The 18,216-nt window shown below is 38.3% G+C and overlaps 3 protein-coding genes across 3 annotated transcripts; all 3 read right to left on the bottom strand.

Moving 5' to 3' along the window:
* Nucleotides 1-3,430: 3,430 nt before the first annotated feature.
* Nucleotides 3,431-10,935, bottom strand: msto1 (misato mitochondrial distribution and morphology regulator 1). The gene is made up of 14 exons (XM_058619743.1): nucleotides 10,657-10,935; nucleotides 9,379-9,508; nucleotides 9,129-9,198; nucleotides 8,692-8,767; nucleotides 7,929-7,980; nucleotides 7,336-7,489; nucleotides 7,105-7,219; nucleotides 6,762-6,896; nucleotides 6,521-6,673; nucleotides 5,652-5,783; nucleotides 5,362-5,546; nucleotides 4,592-4,696; nucleotides 4,392-4,504; nucleotides 3,431-3,914 (listed from the first exon to the last, which is right to left on the bottom strand). Exons 1-14 carry the CDS (start codon nucleotides 10,738-10,740, stop codon nucleotides 3,664-3,666), a joined length of 1,755 nt encoding a protein of 584 aa, XP_058475726.1. The 5' UTR covers nucleotides 10,741-10,935; the 3' UTR covers nucleotides 3,431-3,663.
* Nucleotides 10,936-11,607: 672 nt separating this feature from the next.
* On the bottom strand, nucleotides 11,608-14,362 carry LOC131447396 (apolipoprotein Eb-like). The gene is made up of 5 exons (XM_058619153.1): nucleotides 14,216-14,362; nucleotides 13,994-14,057; nucleotides 13,223-13,373; nucleotides 12,383-12,670; nucleotides 11,608-11,963 (listed from the first exon to the last, which is right to left on the bottom strand). The coding sequence occupies exons 2-5, from the start codon at nucleotides 14,034-14,036 to the stop codon at nucleotides 11,690-11,692; spliced, it is 756 nt and encodes a 251-aa protein (XP_058475136.1). The 5' UTR covers nucleotides 14,037-14,057; nucleotides 14,216-14,362; the 3' UTR covers nucleotides 11,608-11,689.
* A 1,504-nt stretch (nucleotides 14,363-15,866) lies between these two features.
* On the bottom strand, nucleotides 15,867-18,140 carry LOC131447450 (apolipoprotein A-IV-like). The gene is made up of 4 exons (XM_058619244.1): nucleotides 18,083-18,140; nucleotides 17,930-17,979; nucleotides 17,458-17,608; nucleotides 15,867-16,633 (listed from the first exon to the last, which is right to left on the bottom strand). Exons 2-4 carry the CDS (start codon nucleotides 17,967-17,969, stop codon nucleotides 16,054-16,056), a joined length of 771 nt encoding a protein of 256 aa, XP_058475227.1. The 5' UTR covers nucleotides 17,970-17,979; nucleotides 18,083-18,140; the 3' UTR covers nucleotides 15,867-16,053.
* Nucleotides 18,141-18,216: the final 76 nt, after the last annotated feature.

Here is an 18,216-nt window from a genome sequence, read left to right as displayed (position 1 = left end):
CTATAGTATGTCGTCCAAAATCACTCCGAAAAGTCATACTATATAGTATGTTGTCCTAAATCACTCAAATAAGTCATACTATAGTATGTCGTCCTAAATCACCCAAAAAAGTCATACTATAGTATGTCGTCCAAAATCACTCCGAAAAGTCATACTATATAGTATGTCGTCAAAAATCACCCAAAAAAGTCATACTATAGTATGTCGTCCTAAATCACTCAAAAAAGTCATACTATAGTATGTCGTCCTAAATCACTCAAAAAAGTCATACTATAGTATGTCGTCCTAAATCACTCAAAAAAGTCATACTATAGTATGTCGTTGAAAATCACTCAAAAAAGTCATACTATAGTATGTTGTCAAAAATCACTCAAAAAGTCATACTATATAGTATGTTGTCAAAAAGCTCTCGAAAAAGTCATACTATAGTATGTCGTCCAAAATCGCTCAAAAAAGTCATACTATATAGTATGTCGTCAAAAATCACCCAAAAAAGTCATACTATAGTATGTCGTCCTAAATCACCCAAAAAAGTCATACTATAGTATGTCGTCCAAAATCGCTCAAAAAAGTCATACTATATAGTATTTTGTCAAAAATCACTCAAAAAAGTCATACTATAGTATGTCGTCCTAAATCACTCAAAAAAGTCATACTACAGTATGTCGTCCTAAATCACCCAAAAAAGTCATACTATATAGTATGTCGTCAAAAATCACCCAAAAAAGTCATACTATAGTATGTCGTCCTAAATCACCCAAAAAAGTCATACTATAGTATGTCGTCCAAAATCGCTCAAAAAAGTCATACTATATAGTATTTTGTCAAAAATCACTCAAAAAAGTCATACTATAGTATGTCGTCCTAAATCACTCAAAAAAGTCATACTACAGTATGTCGTCCTAAATCACCCAAAAAAGTCATACTATATAGTATTTTGTCAAAAATCACTCAAAAAAGTCATACTATAGTATGTCGTCCAAAATCACTCAGGAAAGTCATACTATATAGTATGTCGTCCTAAATCACTCAAAAAAGTCATACTACAGTATGTCGTCCTAAATCACCCAAAAAAGTCATACTATATAGTATTTTGTCAAAAATCACTCAAAAAAGTCATACTATAGTATGTCGTCCTGAATCACTCAAAAAGTCATACTATAGTATGTTGTCCAAAACCACTCAGGAAAGTCATACTATAGTATGTCGTCCAAAATCACTCAAAAAAGTCATACTATATAGTATGTCGTCAAAAATCACCCAAAAAAGTCATACTATAGTATGTCGTCCAAAATCACTCAAAAAAGTCATACTATAGTATTTTGTCAAAAATCACTCAAAAAAGTCATACTATAGTATGTCGTCCAAAATCACTCAAAAAAGTCATACTATAGTATGTCGTCCAAAATCACTCAAAAAAGTCATACTATATAGTATGTCGTCAAAAATGATCCAAAAAAGTCATACTATAGTATGTCGTCCTGAATCACTAAAAAAAGTCATACTATAGTTTGTCGTCCAAAACCACTCAGGAAAGTCATACTATAGTATGTCGTCCTGAATCACTCAAAAAAGTCATACTATAGTTTGTCGTCCAAAACCACTCAGGAAAGTCATACTATAGTATGTCGTCCAAAACCACTCAAAAAAGTCATACTATATAGTATGTTGTCAAAAATCACTCAAAAAAGTCTGAGTCACTTGACTATTGATTCCCGGTTTCTAAAGTTACTGATAATGTTGATGAACACATGACTTAGAGTTGTAGATTGAGTGAAAGAATCTTGAGTTATAAAAGTACTTTTAACACATTGTTAAGTTTCCTAAATGCTGATGCACCGAAAATTTGGCGACCGAAACATAACGGTGGAAAAGGCCAGAAATGGCCAAAAAACTAATTTTCAGCTTTTGGCCAAAAGACCTCTCACCGAAACAGGATGTTGTGATGACACATGCAAAATCTGTGGCCAGTACTCGCCTATCTACTCCTGTCTCTCCAAGATCAGTTCGGAACACCAATAAAACGGTTCCAACAATCATGAGTCTGAAGGTTTTCTGGCCTGACTTTAATATTTAATGATCATTACACTAATATAAAAACAATAATTGTGAGCTTTATTTGTAAACTTCGATTAATGTGCACTGCAACTGTTTTTGTAAAATTATCCTAAAAGTACTTTTTTGGCACCAGCATTTGTAGACAACAAAACTGTCATAGACATTAAAATGTGTTTACCTGTTATTACGTACAAGTTTGATGACGTCAAATAAACATCCGATACTCAGTTAAAATGCATTACAAATATACTAAATACAACATTGTAAAAATACCATGAATCAAAACATTTTATATTAAATGCTTTATTTATCTATTTTTATTGATATACAGCAATCAATGTTCCATGTGCATTTAGGACAAAAACAACATAAAAACCAAATAAAAAAAATAAATAAAGAAATAAAAAAACATAACAAGAACATGAACATGTAGGGAGTAAGATATAATTGCCAGTAATACGCATTATGTATTATCTAAGGTTAGCAGAGTCAAAGTCCGGCCTGTGTGGTATTATATAATCCACCCATTTCCTCCAATGTGAAACAAACCGGTCCCTCTTGTAATTCACATCTTCTGTCATTTTCTCCATCCTGTAAATCTCCATTGTGATGTCCATCCACTTATTTAAAGTCAGAACACCAACAAAGTACTACACAGATATTTCTCTCTTTGTCCATCCTTGAGCATCCAAAAATAATAAAACTGCCTTCCAAAAATCTTGTATATTGTAGTATGCATTCCCTTCCAATACGTTTTAATAACATGACAGAGTTACAGTCATAGTCGAATTTTTGTTAAGGTGTAATAAAATATCTTATCAGGCTTTTCCAACCAAAGTCCCTCCAGTTCTCTGAGACGCTACATTTCCACTAATACGCCCTCTGGTATATCTATTCCTCCTTCCATTTCCAATTTTGTTTTAATGTATAAGGGTCGAGTGTGTTTTCATGTTTATAAGCCCTTTACACAGGCCTGAGATAATACCTCTGTCTTTGTTTTAGCTATAAGCTAACCAGGTCTTACATTAATGATGCCCCTCGTTCACAGGGCCAAGAGGCATTATGGTAACACTACTGCGTATGCTCTATGGGCCGCATGACCCGGAAATAAACCCAGAAGTCAGAAACTTTTGCGGCCTATGTGCTGGGTGAGCAGCTCCATAGAAATTAACGTAGCCAAAGGGGCGGAGCTCGATCCAGTTCCATGCTTCTCCCTCGTTTATCTCAGCGCTGGCTGTGAATGCATGCGCAGTGTGTGAAATCAATGAATCTTCTGCTCAGTACACAAAGCCTGGGTCCCCTGTGGCGTATTTTGACAGTTATGCGACAACTGTAGATTCATATTCACAATAAAAAAGCCACAATCGTAAAATTGCACTTCGCATGTGTATTTATTTGCTTGTAACTTTTTGAATTGTATTACCATGGTTGTCAATTCGTATTCATGTTGAATAAATCCAAACCGAGTATGTGTGAAGTTATCTCACCCCATACAAATGTATCATCTTTGCTCCCCATGCTTCTATTTCAGCCTCAGAGAAACTGTCCTCTCTTCCTGTTGTGCAATCCAGCCCTCGTCTGTCTGAAGACGCGCAGGTCGCAACATCAGTCGTCATCCTCTTCGGAGGAAGAGCGCGTCGTCCCGCCACCGTCGTCGCGGTAACACCGGGCCATGATGCGCAGCTGCTCCAGGGCCTCCTCGTAGTCGGCTATTTCGGGCCCCTGGGACAGGAAGCTGGGGGCCACGCGGCGGAGGTCGAACGCACTGACGCCACCGTGCAGCTCTGACAGCCATGAGCCGAGCGCTGGGCCCGACTGGAGGGACGTCATGACGGGGACGGACGAAACCACAGAGGCTTGAGACACAGAGAGAAGAAGAGTTCAAAGGTACATTATGGAATAAGTTAACCGTACAGTCAGTTTAGTAACAATTCTAATATAAATGTATGTATTTGTACAAGAAGTATAGCCTCATTTACACCATGTGGTTCAGTTTGAAGCAATAAAGCTAATCTGGATTACACTTACTTCAATGTAGTTGTCAAACTAGTAATTCTTAAATGTAGATTAAGTGTACATCACACTAAATGTAAACATTATAAAAGCTGTTCTTTCCCTGAAAAATATGGTGTTTTAAAACTGCATACATGTAAATCCCATATTTTCTGGATGTATCCCAATAATTGTGATTTATAAATAATTAAACTGTTATCTTCATTAAAGCATTGCTAAAACAATAAATCTATGGCCTAAGACCTATGTCACAGGGTTGTATTTCTGATCATATCCACCCCAATCTTTCTTTAATAAAATAAAGGTATAAATGTACTCACAGGAAGGTAAAGGAGGCTGATTCTGCAGGAAACCTTGAGGATTGATGGACGGACTGAAAATCTGAGGGAAAGGTGGCGTCAGTCTACTGGGAGTGGACACCAGCTGCAGAGCACTGTAACAAGAGAGAGTGGCAGTGAGATTATTTCCCCCCCTGTTGAAACAAGAGTTTAAAGTATTTTCTTCCAGTGTCGGGTCTCACAGAGGAGAAGAAGGGTAGAAAGATTGGATGTATGACGACAGGACATCTTCCCCGCTGTAGAGACTGTGCAGGGGAGTGGGAGGTTTAGTCCCTGGAGTCAAAGAGCTGTGGGGAAGAAAATCACAGTTTTAGCAACACATTAGAACAGACCTGGGCATGTCAGTCATAAACACAGATGAACAAGTATTTAACTGTGTTACTTTTATTTTGAAAAGCCTCACGTATGGATGCACGTATATGCGTCTGTCCACATAGCGACAGGTGACGCTAGCCAGTTACCCCTGGCCCCCTAAAAATGACGGTCACTCGTATGTAAACTCATCCAGTGTGATTACAGCATTAGTGTGTGTGTGTGTGTGTGTGTGTGTGTGTGTGCGTAAGCGGGGTTGTGTTAGACAATATATTCACTGCACTACACCACAGTAGTATAGTATAATAGTATTCATTATATAGTATAGTGTAGTAATTTGATATTTTCAAAAGAGTTGGTTAGTAATTGTGTTTATTGTGTGTTTGCTGCCCAATTTACACCAAAACAATACAATTTACTGCTTTTTTTTTTTTTTAGATACGAGATAAAATTTTATTAAAATTAATTCAAATTTGGCCCGGTCCTCAACAATATGTGGCCCCTTGGGAAAAATAATTGCCCACCCCTGCATTAGAAGGTGATTTGATTTATTTATTAAAATGTAAATACTAAAAGAACCTGTCCATGTTTTCTTAATTAACAATTCGGGGAAACCTCCGATCAGAGGGCATGTTCTAACCTGATGAGTCTCTGTCCTTCGTAGCCTCTGAGCATCGTCCACTGTCCGTAGCATCGACCATCGCCTAGTTCAGAGCAGGCGGACAGAGGTTTCCACGGCAGAGCGTCTGAGCAGGCACTCAGAGCGTTGGGCAGAGTGCTGCCGTGTGTCATGGGAAAGGGGACCGCGCCGTACGCAGCCACCACCTATAAAAGATGCACAATCAATACCAGTGGACGGGTAAAATAAATAGGTTTTTTAACTGTACGCGATGGCGATTTTGGATCAAAAGCAGCAATAAAAAAAGTCACCTTTCTGCCCGAAACTGCCAGCGTTTCGGCCATCTGCCACATGGGGACACTGTTGTTTCTCAGCCTGTAAGGCACAGTGAGAGCGTCCAAGGCCAGAGCCAAGACGGCGCTGGAGTGAAACCACAGTGACGACTGGAGGAGTGAGAAAAAACAGCGAGACACAGATGTCTTTAGACAGAAACACTATTACACATGTTACTTCTGTATACAAGTATAATTTAACAGGGACTCTCAGTCTTACAATGTCATTAATCCTATTCATAGGAGGTGAGATAGATAACTTAATTTTGTTTTAATTAATCATGATTGTATTTCTCCAAATCAATGAAGTAAAATGTCAAAATCGGGGGTTAAAAGTATAAAACATATGGGAGAAACTGATTATACTACCCATGAGTATTTTTGTATGATTTCTGTCAAATAAAAACCATTAGAAAAAGCCTTAAAAACATACTTTATGCAAGGGCCATGCTTTACAGAGGCCGCCATGTTTCAGCCTGAAGGAGCTAAAACAAAACATTTTTAAAAGATTTATATTTAGATTTGGGTCACATCTTTACAAAGTGGGACCTCATAAGGAAAGTTTGGGAAACACAGATTTGAACAACTTGTTCCTCGACCTATAGTTCTGCCCCCCTCTCTTGCAGTAACCTAACCCTAATTTATAATTTTATTTTGCTGACTTTCAGTGAGGCTCTGTGTGATTTGGACAACTTGAAGTCCAGGTGGATACTATTGTTAATTTCTGAAGTTAAGCAAATTGTTTCTAAATGACTTAAACCTAATAATCACCTTATACTTCATAAAAGAAAAAAAATAAATAAAAAGGGACTCTGGTGTTGATTTTACAGTAAGAAATTAAGACTCACGTCATAATTGAGGTGAGGGAAAGTCGTGGGGGACGAGGGTCGTCTCCCGAGTCCACCACGAAGAGTCAGAGGACAGAAGAAGGAGCTGTGATTGGCTAGGTGGGCCGTCGCTAACGTGCAGTTCAGCAGGTGATACAAGTCCTTCACTGGAGTCTGATGGAGTAAAAAATGAAAATATGATTACAAAAATGATTTTTTTTTTTAAAACACAAGAGTCTGGACACTGAGTTGACTGACTCACCGAGTCTGGGTGACTGACAGGTGCTAAACCCCAGGTGAGGATTCCTCTTCCACCATACGAGTCCTGTAGCATCTCTGTGACCTTTGACCCCAGGCCGGCGAAGCCATCGGCCATATCACACAACACCTGGAAACCCTGAGAGGAGATGATCATGATGATTAACGTATTGTTGTGTATGTGAGTCGTGCAAATTGGAATTTGGAGTTTGTCTTTCTCACACACACACACACAGAAATAGAAACAAGGAAACTATGAGTATTTAAAACATTGTTTGAGACAAACAAATCATTTTTTTGTTGGCACAGAACCATTAAATCAAAAGAATATGTATACATTTATCTACCTGAAGATAATCACACTCTTCGATGAAGAAGTGCAGTCTGTCCTCAAGGTTCTCGAGCAGCGCCCCCTGCAGGAGAGACTCTCCCTGACCAAACGCCTCAAGCCGATGAGCCTCCCTGCACACACACAAAGATTATACAAAAATGGATTTGCTAATATTAATGTTGTTTTTGTTGTGTAAAGCCTGACATCTGCTGGAGAAGAGCAGGTACTACTGAGCACGTTTCCCTACCCGTCATGGTTGTACTGGTGGATGACAGAGATGGTGCGAGGGTGAAGGTGGATCCTGAGGAAATCGGACCACACCTTCACGTTGCCCTCCAGTCTGTAGTGCTTCTGCACTTTAGCCAGGTGACTGTTGACCGTGTCCACACTCACTGAACTTGCTGTGGGGGAGTATTTTTCACACTGGTCACTGCTGTGCTCGACAATACCGTTGGTACGTTCACATGCACGGTTTAATCAAGCTAAGGCCGTAGTCTGACTAAGACAATTGGACAAAATGCAGAGTCCGAAGAAAGACGCCACCGCTGTGTGATTTCCGGCAACAGTACTGCAGTTTATGAGTCGTCTCCTTCTACTTCAGGGTCAAAGACCAGGGAGGAAATTGGCATGACTCCAGTCCGACTAAGTATATACACAGACTATGAATCGCATTATCCGGGTATGTTAGTCTGACTAACACTACCCACTAAGTCGGACTAATGGGTTTACATGACATTAAGAAAACAGAATTATTGTCTTAGTCTGACTAAAGTTGGACTTTCTACATGCATGTAAACGCACTGAGTGAGAGAAAAATGTGTTAATAGATGAAGATTTTACCTGAGCGCTGAGGTTGTGAGGAGAAATCAACCTCTGTGAGAAACTCTCCTTTCTAGAAAATTTAAAAGAGAAATTTACTTTTTGGTTATAATATCCCTGATGACCCCAGGCATATGTACCTGGGACTGATACCAGATGGGGTAATAGCTAAAAACGATGTGTATCTGTTCAAGATCCTATCCCTTGCGGCTAAGAAAGCCATTACAAGAAGTTGGCTGAAATCTGAACCACCTGGACTGAGCCACTGGCTAGATATTGTTGAAGAAATTCGATCTATGGAGCAAATGACCTATAGACTACGGATGAAATCAGAGTTATGTACTGCAAGATGGACAAAATGGCATCTTTATGCAAGATAGTAGTGTCTTCCCCCTGTATTTGTGTTTTGTTCTTGTTTTATTGAATGAAAAATAAAGTTTAAAAAAAAAAAAAAAAAGAGAAATTTACAGAACTAGAAATCTAGAATCATTGGTTTAAAATGGTCCATGTTAAGACAAAATAAATGTTTCTTTAGATCTTTAAATATTTTCTATTCACCTGTTATAGAAAAAAACACAAAAATGGCAGTATCTAAAACAATTATAACTCATATTGATTGCACCACTACTACTTTTTCTAATGTTAATAAAGACCTTTGTAAACATTTGTATCTTATCGTTTGTTGATTTTACTGTGCAGCACTTTATAACTATGATTTAAATAGTTCTATATGAATAAAGCCTTATTTACTGTATTTAAGAAGTTGATTTCTACACACACTCACATCAAACTTGTCCAGCTCTTCTAGAAAGCTGTTCTTTGCTGGTGGACTTTGTTTGTGCATCCTCAGGTTTCCCTCCCTGAAAAAAAGACCAAACAAACACATTTTTATATTATAAAATAGAACATGCAAATGTGTAAAAGTAATTCATGTCTGTAAAATAAATTCCCATGGAGCAACAGAGCAAATGTGACACCGTAAAAACAGTCACAGAACATATAATACAAGAATGTTAATCCAGGAGCAGACAGTTTTAAAGAAGGACGGACTGATTTAAAATCACTTTTTGGCATGTCTTTACCTCGTCTACACGCGTAAAAACACACTGCTTTGATTACCTAATAAGCGTTAACGAGCAGTTGAGCAAGAGCACCCAATAAAGTGGCCTGTGTGAGTGCCTCCTATTTGGTACAAGCTTTGAAAACAAACCCTCACGTTACCATGTGACAGCAGACGTGTCTTTGCCCGCGTCATAGAGATGTCCTTCCTGTCGCAGAGTCTGTAGACTTCCTGTCACGATAAAATGCAGAAACCAGTGAGATCATACATACACTTTTATAAACATGACTAGTAGTGGAATAAATGCTTATAAAACCATTGACCAACAGATTTTTAAAGAAACTTGTACATTGACTTTAGATTAACGCACTAACTTGACTCTCAAATTAAGAATGTGAGAGGGTGAACTACCTTTGAGATCCATGGCAATGAGGCGAGGCGTGTAGGTGACGTGTCCGCCCAGAGTCTGACCTTCACGAAACATGACATCGCTCTGGATCTCACCAGGCGGTGTCTCCGGGTCGTATGATAAAGACGCATCCTGTGGACAAAAGAGGAGATCAGCAATTTTAAATATGGTTTTGGATGAAAATAAGAAAGCTTGAGTGACCTTTTTTTTTAGCAGCATTTATCAAGTTTAAGTAATGAGAAATGCCAATTATTAAATATCAGCTTGATTATTGGCAGAACCACTTACCACTAATTTTTAGAAGTTTGCTGATATTTTACTTGTTTAGCAGCACATACATGGATACTCTATGTATAGAAGTTAAGAACGTTATAAACTCTTTCACAAAATCCATAAAGCAATGACTATTGGACAATTTTATCATTTGGACGAGTATGTTGTTGACTTTTTACTAACTTTACAAGACTATTGTATTTTATACATTATTATAGAGCTGCAGTTAACCTTAATCTTATTAATCCATTAACCTGTGTACTTTCACGTTCGGTCCACAAAATGTTGATCACCTCCAAATAATGATGTCCTCAAATGTCTTGTTTTGTCCACAAACCAGCAGATATCAGTTTTAATTTTGGGTTTTTAAGTTGTTGTTGTCAAATGGAACATATAAACCAGAACATATGCACATTTAGGAAACTGAAAAATCAGAAAGCTTCTTTTAACATACACAGAGTGTTGTCATTTTATAAGATATATATATATATATATATATATATATATATATAAACAACCTTGGTTTTAGTAGGTAAATCTGGTACATTTACATAACTTATGAAATGACAACACACTCGACAACACTTTTGAAATAAAGGAATAATTTAAAATACAAATGCACTTATTGATATAGTGATACATCATCTAAATATAGTATTTGGTTAAGGTCTAGTTCCTCCAAACTTCTTAAATTACAGGATAATAAGTGAATGTCTGACCTAGTCTGTAATCGAAAATGATTTAATTTATTTTTTGTTTAAACATGACTAATTCTCCCATTTCAAAGAGGCTACACACCTGATACACATGACATAGCGACATTAAAACACACTTTTCATGCTCCAACTCTTACAAACTAAATAATCTCACATTTCCACTTAAATTAGAAAGTTTAAACGTTGATAATATTCATATTCTCACTCAACATCGTGCTCAGTCTCAGGCAACCCATGTAAAGCTAACTCAGCTAAACTAGCATAGCGTTAGCTGCTCCGGAGTTTCCCCACCTGTAAATTCCACCAGTGAGTCCCGACAAAGTTCGAATAATGTCCGAGCTGAAGAGTGACGACTTCTCTACAAACGCCGCTCATCGTGACGGGATCCAACAGACAGTTTTGAATGGTTTATGTCCTCCGTGTGGACATGTTGGACATGTTTGGAGATGACAACGCCGGAGAGGACAGCGACAGACTAGCAGAGGGGCGGGCATTCTACAACATGCGGCGATTCTATTGGCTGAGAGGAAAGCAGGGCGAATTATGATTGGATGTAGAGGTAACAGGGATGATAGTTGGGTTTCACCGTGCCGTAGTCTCACATGTGGTGTAAACATCCGTCACACGGATATTTCATTTCATTTTATTTTATTCAGTCAGTTTTTACGAGATTCCCCCCCCCCCAGATCTGTTTTTATGAATAATAAAAAAAGGGGTCTGTTTCTACCAAAAATAAAATAAAATTCGGGACTGTTTTCAAAATATTTCTTTTTTCCGGATCTGTTTTTACAATCTTTCTTTTTCAGGTATGTTTTTACGAGATTTTTTATTTATTGTATTAATAATATTTATTTTGAATCAAAATAACACAATCCTCATATAATAGCATTTAAAAACTGATGGATTGAGTCATTTTAATGTAATTTTAATTGTATTAACGTGATTTTACTGTCACCTTTATTGGCTCTGTCGTAAAGTTAAAATAATAATAAATATCTTAAATATGCAGAAATTTGAGATATGGTGACATAGAGAAGTGTGTTAACATGAAGTTTGAGCTTATTTTTTTTTTACAGGCAGTGATTTTCAACACACGTGGAAGTTTCGTTTTTTCTTTTATTAAAGCAGCAATAGAGTAAGTTTGAATTTGTGGGTCTTGAATTCAACACAGTTGACATTTCAGGTTGTGAGACAGGAGTGTAACAGGTGATGAGACACAGACTGTGGACATGTGGACAAACATCCCTTTAACCATCTTTATTGATGAATCCTTATAACCACACAAAGGCTCTGGTGGTCATTCCTGATGCTTTGAGTAAAGCCTTTACTCATTCTCCTGGAACAGGTTGACAAGAGGCTGGAACCAGATGGACACATCCTTCATCTTGTCCTCCAGGGTGGAGCGCAGGTCCTCGGCTGTGGCCTGGATCTTGTCCTGCAGGTTGTCCGTCTGGGACTTGAGCAGGTCGTTGAGTGTGGAGATCTTGGCCTGAGCGTTGTCCTGCACCTTAGAGAAGTACGGCTCAAAGCGAGTCTTCACCTCCTCCATGTTGTCCGACGTACGAGTCTGAAGCTCCTCAAAGAAGTCACCAACTTGTCTGAGGACACAAGAGTGAAGAGTGAATCTATTTTAGATAGATTCTGACAATTGGCTTTATAGCTAGCTAGATATCTAGCAATGTATGTAGGAAGATTCAAACTCACAGGTTTTGATAATATTTAAACTTAACATCATATTAAAGAAAGACTACATGAGTAAAATTGACTTAAAAGTACACATTGTCACTTTGTAGTGTAGTACTACATATATATACCATATATACAGTACATTTTACATTGTCATGTTAAATTTTAGGTCACTTTTTTTGAGTTTAGTAGAAGAAAAACTATTGAGTACAGGAGTAATTTAGACTTTTTTTCCTCAGTTTCTTCTGCAGGGTTAGTTCAGATTAGCAGTTAAACTTATTTAAACTACCAGAGCGCCTTTCAGGACATCCATCTGTCCTCAGTGTCTCACCTCTTGATGCCCTCCGTGTCCTTGGTGAGGCGTTTCTTCATCTTGCGGTTGTAGGCCGTCAGCCTGATCCTGACGTCGTCGGCGTTCTGCTCCATCATGGTATGCAGCTCCTGGACATACTTGTCCATCTGCTCCCGGGCCTCCTCCATGTGCTGGCGGAGTTTGTCGGCCATTGTCTTCAGGTCCTCGCCCAGATTCTTTGCGGCCTCCTGCGTGTACGGGGCCAGTTTGTCCTGCACATCCTTGCTGTACGAGGTCAGCTCGGACATGCTGTCCCGTATCAAGGTGCTGGAGAAAAGTCATCATGTACAGGGTTTGTTAAAGTCGTCCTACACTTACTGTCACATCTTCATTTATTCTATTGTCTAAACGTGTTACTTTAAATGCCCCTTCAGCGATGTAGACTTGAGACAAACCTTAGACTCAAACCCAGTTTTTTTACTGGAAAAAACTGAAAAAGTTGAACTGAAATATTGGGCCGAAATTTGCTAAAACTAAACTGAGATGTCAGATACGTGGATTTGAGACTCAGCAGCTCGTCTGGTACTAAAACCTCCAAATGTTTCAAGGAAAATGTATAGAGTTTAACTGAAATATTGTAGAAAATGTAGAAGTTGCTACTGCAACTAAACCGAAACGTGTCAGAAAAGTGGACTTGAGACTCGAGACTCCACGTTTCACCTCATTGACTCTTGGGTCAACTGTTACATAACCAATGACTATCAGTGCTAAACCATAATACTGACACTAATAATTAACTTTATTTTGTAGATAAAAGGAGTTGCTGCATGAACTTGAAATGTCAGGTCTATACAGAAGGTGGTGTGAAGTCAAACTCACTCCAGTTCTCTGTTGATCTGGGAATTCTTGGTGTTCTTGACAAACTCGTCAGCTTTTGAGCTCAAGTCACTGAAATAATCCGCAAACTCATCGACGTTGAGGAGCCAGGGATTCCTCCCATCTGTCTGAGGAACACTTTTGGCCTGGCAGCCTGTTTTCAACACAAAACAATCTGTGATGCACCTTGTAACATTCTATTGGGTTATTTTTTTGATACATTTGGGTCATAGGTCATTGAAAACACGAGTGCTAAAAAAAAAGTCTCAAAGGTTTAATAAATCTACAAACAAACTATCATATTTAGAGAAAACTCGCAAAAATTATTCTATCATTAAAAATGTTTGAGGAAAATACTATATTTTCAAAATAAAGCTTTCAAATTATATAAGACTCAATATAATTTATTTCTCTCCCCCCTCTGTCTGTTCCTTCTTTCCTTCCTTCCCTCTGTCTCACTCCCTCCCTTCCTTCATCCCTCCTTTCTCTTTATCTCTCTCCCTCCCTTCCCTCCTTCCTCCCTCTCTCTGTCTCTCCCTGCCTTCCTTCCTTTCTTCCTTCCCTCTTTTTCTTTCCGTCTCCTAATTGTATTTCCCTTTTAATGTTTTAATTTCTTTTTCTTTAAACCTTCCTGACTTTGTTATGAAAATAAGTGGGAAAAACAGTGACATATATATTTTTGATATCAATATGAATAATTATTTAAAATATGGATTATAACTGGAATAGAAAGATGTTCGGTTTTTTTAATGGTAGTGGAAGTTTTGAACTTACCTGACCAAACTGCCAGAGCGAAGATAACTGCAAACATCCTCATGATGATGAGACAAGTGGACACCTGGAAAATCAAACCATAAACACAGTAAGTTACTAATATCTATAAGTAAAAACACTGAAATATATATATACAAGGCTCTAAAGAATGTATCAGCCTTTATAAATATTTGTCGGCTAAAAACAAATAAAAAAAATGAAATGATTCAGTGAGTGTCTCACCTCAGTGAATCCTGATCTGAGAAACTGTCTGAGCTCATCACTGTATTTATACGCTGATGTGATCCGATAAATGTCAGCAGGATTGCTGACCTGCGTCCGAAGTTCCCGGCGAAAACTGTGCTGTTGTCACCTTTTATTGCTCCACATGGAAGGAGCACAAGTCACAAATGAGACGCCAAGATCTGACCTCAGCTCCGTCACCAGGTGAAAACATCTCCTCTCCTTCATTGATTATCTGCAGATAATGAGATGATCAGAAAACAACACTGTCCTCATTTGCCAGAGACACTGTCTCTGCTGATCAACCAGCAGCAGGGGGAAAGGCCAAAGGTCACTCTGTTCATACAAATCACTGTCCAGTTGCTCTGGTCCAGAGTCTGTTTTATGCAACTCATAATATACTACAATTAACCTCCAATACACTTAGAACTGAGATTAATCAATAACTTTATATTGAACACTATCAAGATTTAATCTTCCTTTTTGTATAGTTGTTATAAAAACAAAGACACAGTGTACTGTACGTGAAAGTAACCTTTACATATTCATGGACATTGTATGAGTGCATTAATGTGAACAAATGCATTTTGACTAAAGCAGTGATGGTTGTTAAAAACAACCAAAAACTTCAAAGGTTTGAGGCCTTCAAGGACATAAGCAAGAAAGATAATGCTAATATGTTTTGGGTGTTTTTTTTCTTCTTAAAATGTAGTTATAGTTACATTTTCTTAACAGGAAGTTGACAACTCTATAAGCAAGAATGCTAATGTTCAGACATAAGCAAGAAAGCTAATGTCCAGACATAAGCAAGAATGCTAATGCTTGTTTAGACTTAAACAAGAATGCTAATGTATGGATTTCAAGCAAGAATGCTAATGTAAGGTAACAACCAAGAACGCTAATGCTAATTCCTGGACATAAGCATGAATCCAACACTAGTGTTCAGACTAAAGCAAGAATGATAATGTTCAAAATCTAAGCAAGAAAGCTAACGCTAATGTCAGGACATAAGCAAGAATGCTAATGTCTGTATTTAAGCAAGAATGCTAATGTCTGTATTTAAGCAAAAATGCTAATGCCCGCTAATAGGCAAAAAAGCTAATGTTAATGTCCAGACATAAATGACAATGCTGTTAATACTTTGTAATTTGGATTTTTCTTTCCCAAAAATAAAGAGTATACGAGTATGTAGAACAGGTGAGAAGTCCCCAAAATATCTAAATCATTATTGTTATGTTGCTTTTTGCATATTTGGTTGACTCTCAGTTTGTTTATGTTAAACTAGTTACACACTGAGGCGTCATATTAACTCAGTTCAAGTTTATGTGGAAGATTAATATCATGTGCAATGCTTGCATGTGCTCTTCATCCTTCACATTCTTCGTCATAGCTTTTTCTTTTCCCATTTTTATTCTATTTTATTTTTTCAGAAGTGATTAAAGTGACAAAGTGAGTGTGTGATTTTGACCAAACAGCTGCTGTTGAGGTCATAAATAGTAAAAATGTTGCTCAACAGTCCAATTTATCTTCAATTTCTACCAAATGACTTAATTAAGAACCTGGAAAAAGTTCCAGAAATTGCATTTATTTTGACATATATTTAGTGTGGTTTTTTTTTCGTGTGTAAAAAGGTTTAAAGACAAAATTCAGATTAATTCATTCACTCTGTTTATTGTTCTTTCACAGGTCACACAGTTGTAAACAGTCAAGACAAATAAATATTGACATTTATGCAAAGAGAGCATATAAAACATAGAAAATGAGGTAACATCACTGCTGAGGCGGCAGCAGGAGAAAATAACTTAAACCTAACATAGCTTCAGGGTTTGTTTGTCTTTTTACTGCATCATCTTGGTGAAGGACTGCCAGAGAGTGGTCAGTTGCTTCTTCAGGTTCTGGGCGTCGCCGTCCAGCTTGGCCCTCAGCTCCTCTCCCAATGGAGCCAAGTTCTTCTGGATCTCCTGGGTCTTCTGGCTCAGCTGGGACTGGAAGCTCTGGGTCATGGGGATCATGCTCCTCTGAAACTCCTCCACACTCTCCTCCATCTTCTCTTTCATCTCCTCCGTGTAGGGCACCACCTGGCCCTGCAGCTCCTTCACGGTCTTCTCCAGCTGCACCTTCAGCTCCTGGCTCCTCTGCAGCAGGACGGCCCTCAGCGCGTCAGAGTCCATGGCGTTGGCATAAGGCACAGCCTCGCTCCTCAGCTCCTCCACCTTCTTCTGCAGGTCCGACGCCAGCTCCTCGGCATAGGGCTGCAGATTGGTGCCCATGGTGGTCAGATCTTTCTGCAGGCGGAGCTGCAGCCGCTGGGCTTCCTTGGAGAGCTTAGACATGAGGTCCTTGGTGAGAGGAGCCACCTGAGTGCGCATGGCATCGCTGAAATGGTTGACAGCATTGGTGCTTTCAGAGATGAGTGTGCTGTGGAGACACAAACACCAAAACGCTGAGTAAGTCAGGAAAAACTGTTCTTTATGTATTATGTAAAAATTAAACACAGATGTGTTTTACTATATTTACTGCCTCAGTTACACAACAGACAATGTGATGAGTCATTAAATTCATAAAAACTAGAGCTGAAACGATTAATTGATTATTAATCGATTACAAAATTTTGACAACTATTTTGATAATCAAAACAAGATTTCGGATTGTTGAAGCTTCTTAAATGTGAGTATTTTCTTCAACTCTTTGCTCTGGATAACAAAGAAATCATTAAAAGTGAATCATTTTGGTTTGTGGACAAAACAAGACATTTGAGAACATCATCATTACAGGTGTGACGAACACCGATCAACATTTTTTAAGGTTTTCTGATATTTTATAGACCAAACGATTAATCGAGAAAATAATCTACAGATTAATCAATTATGAAAATAATCGTTTGTTGCAGTTCTAATAAAAACACAATCAATGTTTTTTAAAGGTGTTTCATCAAATCCACAATTCGCCATCTTTTTGCTCTGTTTTTGGTCTCCACCAACTCTGTTCACAAATCCTTCTATGTTCATCAGCTGTGACTGGGTATTGAGTATTTGGGGTTTTTAGAGCTTCTAACTGCAGCAGAAAACAAGACCACGACTGCACCAAAACAGTAAAGTTTGCAGCCAAAACAAAACTTTGACCTAAAACTAACTTTTCTGTCCTACTATTTTCTTATTGTAATGCATTATTAATATAAAATGTTAAAGGTAAAGCTACTTAAAGCCTTTACTTTAAATACATTGTGACTCTTAGACTCTTACTTCACTTCCTTTCCCAGCTCAGACTGTCGGATCTGCTTCAGAGAGTCCTCAGCAGTCGAGGTTGCCTTGCCAACGTACTCCCAGAAAGCATCTCTGACCATGTCGATCTGCTGTTTGGGCTGTTGTTGCTTCACGGCTCTGGCATTGCAGCCTGAACGAAGAACAGAGGAGAAAACATTTATTTTAAAATAGTTCACTCTCATCTTTTATGACACGAATGAAAAGAGCAGCTTTTTAAAAAGCCCTTTTAAATGGGCAAACCAGACATTTTTTTTTATTTAACCTTGAGTAAAATGCTAGGAAAAATACAACAGATTTATTTGGTAACCCATAAAATATCTCCATGACCCATTATTGACTTATAATGAGTAAATCTAGTGGGCCAAGTGAAACACTTTTGCGGAAACCTTTGGCCCATGAGCCTCACTTTGGGCAGCCCTGACACAGATGCTGAAAATGTTGATTACTTTACCTGTGAAAACGGCGAGAACAAGCACCACAAGGATCTTCATGACTCTGCAGCTAAAAGGAAAACATGAAAAATAATGAAAAATGTTAGTTTTTTGGTTATTTTTCCTTTGAAGCTCAAAGCGTCAGAGGGAACAGCTCGTCGCTGGAGTCTCACCTGAGTTTGCTGTTCAGTCAGTGGCCGAGTGTGAGAGTGTGTGTCCTGCCCTAGACTTTGATGGACATATATATACTGTAGTGAGCTGAGCTGTATGGATGACATAGATGACACAGAGGAGTAAAGTCCAGTAA

The sequence above is a fragment of the Solea solea genome, chromosome 20 (assembly GCF_958295425.1).
Source record: "Solea solea chromosome 20, fSolSol10.1, whole genome shotgun sequence".
Classification (NCBI taxonomy): Eukaryota; Metazoa; Chordata; class Actinopteri; order Pleuronectiformes; family Soleidae; genus Solea; species Solea solea.
Note: the sequence above shows the minus strand (reverse complement) of the source record. Positions and strands in the feature narration are given on the sequence as shown.

Bases quoted from the DNA above. Each gene is read 5' to 3' on its own strand.
- LOC131447396 (XM_058619153.1), bottom strand. From the start codon at position 14,036: ATGAGGATGTTTGCAGTTATCTTCGCTCTGGCAGTTTGGTCAG. The intron at 13,374-13,993 runs GTAAGTTCAAAA...TGTTGAAAACAG, and splicing joins CGCTCTGGCAGTTTGGTCAG to GCTGCCAGGCCAAAAGTGTT. The intron at 12,671-13,222 runs GTGAGTTTGACT...ACTTTTCTCCAG, and splicing joins CAGATCAACAGAGAACTGGA to CACCTTGATACGGGACAGCA.
- LOC131447450 (XM_058619244.1), bottom strand. From the start codon at position 17,969: ATGAAGATCCTTGTGGTGCTTGTTCTCGCCGTTTTCACAG. The intron at 17,609-17,929 runs GTAAAGTAATCA...TTCTTCGTTCAG, and splicing joins TGTTCTCGCCGTTTTCACAG to GCTGCAATGCCAGAGCCGTG. The intron at 16,634-17,457 runs GTAAGAGTCTAA...GTGTCTCCACAG, and splicing joins GAGCTGGGAAAGGAAGTGAA to CACACTCATCTCTGAAAGCA.
- msto1 (XM_058619743.1), bottom strand. From the start codon at position 10,740: ATGAGCGGCGTTTGTAGAGAAGTCGTCACTCTTCAGCTCGGACATTAT. The intron at 6,897-7,104 runs GTAGATAAATGT...ATCTCCTCTCAG, and splicing joins AAGAGTGTGATTATCTTCAG to GGTTTCCAGGTGTTGTGTGA. The intron at 5,784-6,520 runs GTGAGTCTTAAT...TCACTCCTCCAG, and splicing joins TCCCTCACCTCAATTATGAC to TCGTCACTGTGGTTTCACTC.